Source organism: Leuciscus leuciscus (genome assembly GCF_965113295.1).
Source record: "Leuciscus leuciscus genome assembly, chromosome: 3".
Taxonomy (NCBI): Eukaryota; Metazoa; Chordata; class Actinopteri; order Cypriniformes; family Leuciscidae; genus Leuciscus; species Leuciscus leuciscus.
Genome location: NC_138727.1, coordinates 28549185 through 28555753, shown reverse-complemented (window position 1 = coordinate 28555753; position 6569 = coordinate 28549185). Strand labels below are relative to the sequence as shown.

The 6569-nt window shown below is 36.0% G+C and overlaps 1 protein-coding gene across 1 annotated transcript; it reads right to left on the bottom strand.

Annotated features, from left to right (window-relative positions):
• Positions 1 to 2194: 2194 nt before the first annotated feature.
• On the bottom strand, positions 2195 to 6216 carry LOC309495842 (zinc finger BED domain-containing protein 4-like). The gene is made up of 2 exons (XM_082165704.1): positions 3575 to 6216; positions 2195 to 2813 (listed from the first exon to the last, which is right to left on the bottom strand). The coding sequence occupies exons 1-2, from the start codon at positions 5031 to 5033 to the stop codon at positions 2431 to 2433; spliced, it is 1842 nt and encodes a 613-aa protein (XP_082021830.1). The 5' UTR covers positions 5034 to 6216; the 3' UTR covers positions 2195 to 2430.
• Positions 6217 to 6569: the final 353 nt, after the last annotated feature.

The following is a 6569-nucleotide window of genomic DNA, read 5'->3' as shown; positions in this document are numbered from 1 at the left end:
TTTTTATTAAAAAGGTTACAATTACAACAACAATTCAAGTGTAATCTTTCTTTGTAAAAACTAAAGTATACATTTTATCATACATATTTCAAAGTTAAGGATTTAATTGATTACTTTATTTTTGACAAAACATACTATATTTAACATATGAGCAAAAATTGGCAAACAAAAGCTTATTTGAGGTGGCAAATATTTTACAGTAAAAATGTATAATCTATCCAAAACTAGTCAACAAAATGTTGTCTTTCATATGCCTGTAACATAGGTCTTTCGTTTATATAAGAAATATAAATGTTAATTTGCAGTTTAATATGTTGCTTATACAAATACATTTTATTTCAACATATTTCAGTCGATTTTTACTCATCTCAGTATAGCAATATAGTTTGCTAAAAGCGGATCATTCATTCACACAGAAATGCGATTCAAATTTAATCCGTCTTTTTGCGAGTTATGGTAAACAGCGCGCATCTCTGCCGTTCATTCATTCACACACACACACACAGAAACGCGATTCACTTGAGAATGAAAAAAAACTTACTACAGTATTCTCAGGATCCGTTGCTCCTCGAAATACCAGCACTTCTGGGGTACATTTTCCATTATTATTATTCCTCACAGCGCCGCGAGACGGTGTAAACAAGTACAATGATCTGAATAAACTTGATGTGTTTTCTCGAGCTGATATGGGGGCGTTCACAGTTTGCACGGATGCCTCAGTCATTTGCGTTTGAATAGCGCGCTCTCCGTGGGCGGGGTCACATTAAAAATAATTCGCTGAGATGAGAACGACTGACATCTCGCTCTTTTCATACAGATTACATAAACTGACAATATTAGTTTTTTTTACACAAATTACTTCATTTAAAAGAAGAGAATTCAAGCTTCATGCCTGTGTGTCTGTATGCCTGTTTGACTGAGTATTCGCTGAGTTATTGTTCATTTTCGGACGCGTTTCAGAATTGACTTCACTGACCGAGAGAAAGCAGAACTCACATCATGTTTATTTTTCTTTATTTGGCAAAAAGCACAACACTTTGTTTTTATTGTGAGTATACACAAAAATAGTACACACTTAACAGGATCGATTGATGTATGAAACTGGTTTGTAAAATCAAAGTCAGCAGATTATTTGGACTCTCGTTTCAACTGATAAGAAAAAAACCGAGCAAATCACGCCCACGCGATAGCCAACCTCAGGGGGTAAAACACAGATCAGAACTGTGTGTTTGTGTAAATCTAATACTGGGTGGTTTTTTCAGCACACTCACCCAGCGTATAGTATCAGACTCTGTATTGCACATAAGAATAAAATACCATAACACTGCAATTAATTATGCTCATTAATAAAGCACAGATCAGAACGGTGCGTTTGTGTAAATCTAATACTGGGTGGTTTTTATTAGCTCACTCACCCAGTGTATTGTAGCACACTCAGTATTGTACATAGGAATAAAATAACAAATTACTGCAATCAATTAAGTATAGAACAGAACAGCTAAACACTGTGGTTTAACAAGGATCCAAAAGATAGAGCTAAGCTTTGTCTCGCAGTCCCTGTCTCCTTTACCATGTAATCAGATCTGTACATAATCAAATCTATTATCTATTAATCTTTATCGCTGATGGATCTGTGTAAAAGTAATATATCATCTATAAGCTATAGTTGTGGAACTAGTTGTCCAACACATTTAAACATGTTACTGTTGAAATGAACACAAAACTCCCTTGTGTGTGCTAAAGTAAACTGGCACAACATTTGTGTGCACAGAAAAGTTGTTAATGTTCTTAACATACACATGGTCAATTAAGGTTCCTCTTTCAGATGTTGGCTTTTTAACAAGTTGAACAAAACCATGATCTGACATGAAAGAGCAAAGGGATTTAGATTTTAATGCATCACTATTAAAGTCTCCTATAAGTACGATTTGATTGCAAATTGAAGTCATTAATTTAATCAATTTACCAACATTTTCTTTGAAAATGGCAGAGGTGGGGACAAGTCACACATGGTCAAGTCCAAGCAAGTCTCAAGTCTTAACCATCAAGTCTCGAGTCAAGTCTCAAGTCACAGTTCAGATAAATCAAGCAAGTCAAGTCAAGTCAAGGGTTAAACCTAAGCAAGTCAAGTCGAGTCCTGATAAGTTTCAAGTCAAGTCAAGTCAAGTCACAGTACTAAAATAAATAGAGGTAATTTGTTTCTATAAATATTTATTTTTGCACAGAAAAGATGAACTTGTATACATATATTATGTATCTTATTCATTATACATTTGCTACAGTATATATGAATCATATGCATATCTGTGCTACATTAATAACTGAAAATAAAATAAAACTGTGTTGTTTACACAAAATGTTTAGAGTCTAAGATGTATCGAGTCTAAGATGTATAATCCAATCTGTCTAATTCAATTTAATTGAAACGGTCTAAAATGTGTTGCATTTACAGAAAATAAGGTTTGCCAAGACAATTGCACTAAGCTGTGAACGATGGGGCCGCATAATAATCCCCCCATGACTGAACACACGCTCGACAGGTGCGCTTGAAGCAGGCACAGCTAATACCCTCATTGCGATTTGGAACAGTGAAGGCATTTTCTCCTTGTTCATTCCCCAAAACAAAAGGCAGTTCTGGCCATCACAATTGTCCAGGTAATGGTTGAGCTGGGCAGCAGGGCTGAAATGAGTGGATTTCTTCTGCTTTTTGTGGTATAAGAACAGCCCAGTTTCATCACCTTTGATTTGCTCTTCTTCATCTCCATGACCTGTCTGTTCCATATTGGTATGCTCCGCCTCCTGGAGAATCAGATCTAAAACACAAAAATGTAAAATTACAAATAAACCTATACAATATTCTAGAGCTGCATGATTCTGGATACACTGAGAATCATGATTTTTTTTCTAAATAAACAATTATCTAACAATTATTTACAAATAAATTTCATGTAATTTACTAAATGTTCTGACAAAATGTTAATTGCTGTAGTCTATTTAAAAATATTTAATTTAAAAGATTTTTTTAAGCTGTCAGAAACTGAATAAATGAATAAATGAAAAGGCTTCACTTGTTTCATTACCGGATGAATCTGTGTTTTTGAAGAATCTCTTGAATGAATCATTAAGTGACAGTCACTGTAACTGACAGAAACTTTATTTGAAGTATCAAATTACTTTAAGTAACTTGAGTAAGTAACCTTAAGTAAATCGCTACTTTTAAATCGCGTAGACACAAGTGTGTATATCCGAACTACAAACTTTTATCTCAGTATTTCTGTGATGGTTTGAATGATTGTAACAGTTTTTCAACTGCACAGTATCTGTATTTCAATTTTAATACTTATATATGATAACTGCTCTTTCTGGTCCAACGCAGAATTTAATGTTTGCTGTGATCGTACTTTAAACATTGTCATTTAGGAATAAGATTACTTGGGTGTTTAAATCAACATTGCAAACTTTTAATGGTTTATTGTGCAGCACTTCCAATTTCTGTGAAAAAAATAAAAAATACTACTAATAATGTAATATTTACAAGTATGGGGTCTCATTCTAAAATAAGCCTATCACTTACTTTTTACTTCCACGGTCAACTGCTCCTTCAGCTTGTCATCAACCAATACATCGTGCTCTATCCACATGACCCCAAAGGCTGGATCAAGAACAGCTGCTTTGACATAAACAGGATCAGAGAATGGCAGGATTCCTTCATTGGTCTCTGGCTGAGACATTTTTACATTGACAAAGATGCCTTTGAATCTTCTTTGCAGTGATCTTTGAAGACTGTGGATTAGGTTGACCAAGTATTGTGTTCCTTCTTTCTGGTTTTCCAAGTGATTGTTGTTGAGGGAGAGAACACAGGGAATCACAGCACTTATGGTTACAACTTTCTCTCCCTGAGTGAGATCAGTGGCATCAGCAAAGGGCTTCAGAATGCTGACCAGTTCTTTAATCTGAGCCCACTCTCTTAGAGTGAAAATAATCTCTCTGTGCCCTCTAACATCCAAGACCTTGCACAAAGTTTGGTAGTCACAGCTAAGCAAGGACTTCAGCTGTCGGAAAGTCGAATTCCATCGAGTAACAACAGAAGCAGGAACTCCACGTTGGCCAAATTCTTTCTCAAATTCCTCCTTAAAAGAAGTACTTGTGTGGAGTAGAGAACTGATCCGCGACGCTTTGGCCAGAGCCGAACTGACAGCCCTGGTCTCTTTAAGACCATCACCAACAACCAATTGTAGTGTGTGCGCAAAGCACTGTAGTCTATGCTGACTTTTGGAGGTCAATGTCTCATTCAGCCTCTCCTCCTCATCCACTGGAAGGGCATTCCAAAGTTCTTCATCATCAAGGCAGTCATCATCATCCTCATCTGCTTCAGCTGAACTGGGAAAACATGTGGTGAATGCCTTCTTCATATTTGCTGCATTGTCACAAATTATATGATCAATCTTTTGTTTGATTTTATACTGATCACATATTTGTTCAAATGCTTCACAAATTCTCTCTCCCGTATGTGACCCCTTGAACCGGTTGCAAGCTAGTAGATGAGATTTCAACGTTATAGCATCTGCTGCAGTGTTCATCCAGTGAGCGGTGACGCCAAGGTAGCCTCTCATTCTTCTGTCTGACCAGATGTCCACAGTGACAGACAGATTTTCAACTGTGGCCATTTCACTTATTAGTTTTGATTGTATCTCAGACACCACAGTGTCCAGTCTTGAGGTGATGGTTCTGCGGCTCAATGCAGTATATTTTGCGTCCATAATGGAGAGAAAATGAATGAAGTGCTTGTTGTCAGTGATAGACAGGGGCATGTTGCAATTAATGATCAGATCAGATATTATTGCTTCTGTAATGGCTTTTTGTCGAGGGTGGTTGACTGGATATGTAGAAGTCTGGGGCACAATGAACTGTGACATGGATGGCTGCTGTAGATCGCTGCAGTGTATCTTGGATTTGAGATATTCATCATATCTGCATGGATAAAAAAACAACAAAAAAAAAAAACAATCAGGGAAAACTGTAAACATTAACATCAACTGTAAACATTTTTAAAACAAATGTATTTTCATATGCACAAACATTCTTTACATTTTTAAAATACTGTAATTTAAGGAAAATCAATTGTAAATATAAATTAATTTAAGTGATGATCATTTACTGATGTATGCACGTAAAGTTTTGGTTCCAGCAGTCACACATTTTCATATGTTTACATAGACACAGAAATGTAAATACTTGTATGTAAGTTACTGATAGAATGTAAAACTTAATCATGTATTGAGGGCTAATAATAACTTTATAAACTAATTATTGTGACTGAAAATTTTGCGCAGTAATTATTCTTGTCTGTATGACCAAAAAAAAAAAAAAAAAATACTCTTAGAAATGTTTAGGTGCTACGTGCTAGTGATCACATGGGCGCCTCCATGTTAGCCTGTCACGCAGTCCACAAACACTTGAAAATGCGCACATTTAATACAGACATTATTGCCTACATGTAATATAGAGCGGCCCGCTCATTTTAAGATGCCCATCAACATTAAAATTCAGGCTACGCCACTGTTATAGTCAAATTTCCCAATACATATATTAACGAGACGTACCAGTAATGATAATGGTCACATTTCTAATAAGAAAAAAACATAATATGCAACCAAGGCCAAATTATGACAAACAGAAAAGATTAATTCATTACATTAGTAATCGTTATAGATTTTATAGTGAAACTGACTATAAAGAGATAACTTTCTTACCTTTCCTTGTGGTTCTTCTTGAAATGTCGAATGAAATTTGACGTTGTGGTTGTCGTGTCGGATATTCTTGCGTTGCATATTTTGCATCTGGCAAATCTTTTTTTATTGGCACGGTCCAGTTCAAAGTCCTTATAGCCAAACGAGACTATTTGTGGAGCTCGACAACTGTCTGACTCTGCCATGTTTGGCGCGGTTTGAATTGTGCAGCGTTAAAGGCACAGACGCTGATTGATGCTGACGTCACAATAATTATTTTCTTAAATGAATTTTATTGGTGTTTGTTTATTATAAGTTCAAGTCATTGTCGAGTCTTCAACTTCTAGGCAAGTCAAGTCTCAAGTAACTTGTTCTCAAGTCAAAGTCAAGTCAAGTCATTTTCATACTTTAATCAAGCAAGTCGCAAGTCCTGAAAATTGTGACTCGAGTCAGACTCGAGTCAAGTCATGTGACTCGAGTCCCCCACCTCTGGAAAATGGATAAAGGATATGTTTGTGGCCGATACACAACTCCAAGTAAAATGTCTATTCAGTGAAGTGTGTCAGCATGCACTCCAAGTTAAGATTTGGGCATGTTATAGTAGTGTGTTCCACACCACTGCAGTGGTTCCCAACCTTTTTAGGGGACTGTACCCCCAAAACACTTAATCCTTCCTGAAGTACCCCCACAAGCGCATGTGATCGGTGTGATTTTTAGATTTGGTGTAAATTTCAGGTTTGCACAGTGTAACATCTCATTTACCTGTAAATAATAATATTTTTACTTCCTATAATAACTCATACTTGTCTTCGTTCAATATATGAATGACTTTTATTTTCA

Bases quoted from the DNA above. Each gene is read 5' to 3' on its own strand.
- LOC309495842 (XM_082165704.1), bottom strand. From the start codon at position 5,033: ATGTTAATGTTTACAGTTTTCCCTGATTGTTTTTTTTTTTTGTTGTTT. The intron at 2,814-3,574 runs GTAAGTGATAGG...TTTGTGTTTTAG, and splicing joins GTTGACCGTGGAAGTAAAAA to ATCTGATTCTCCAGGAGGCG.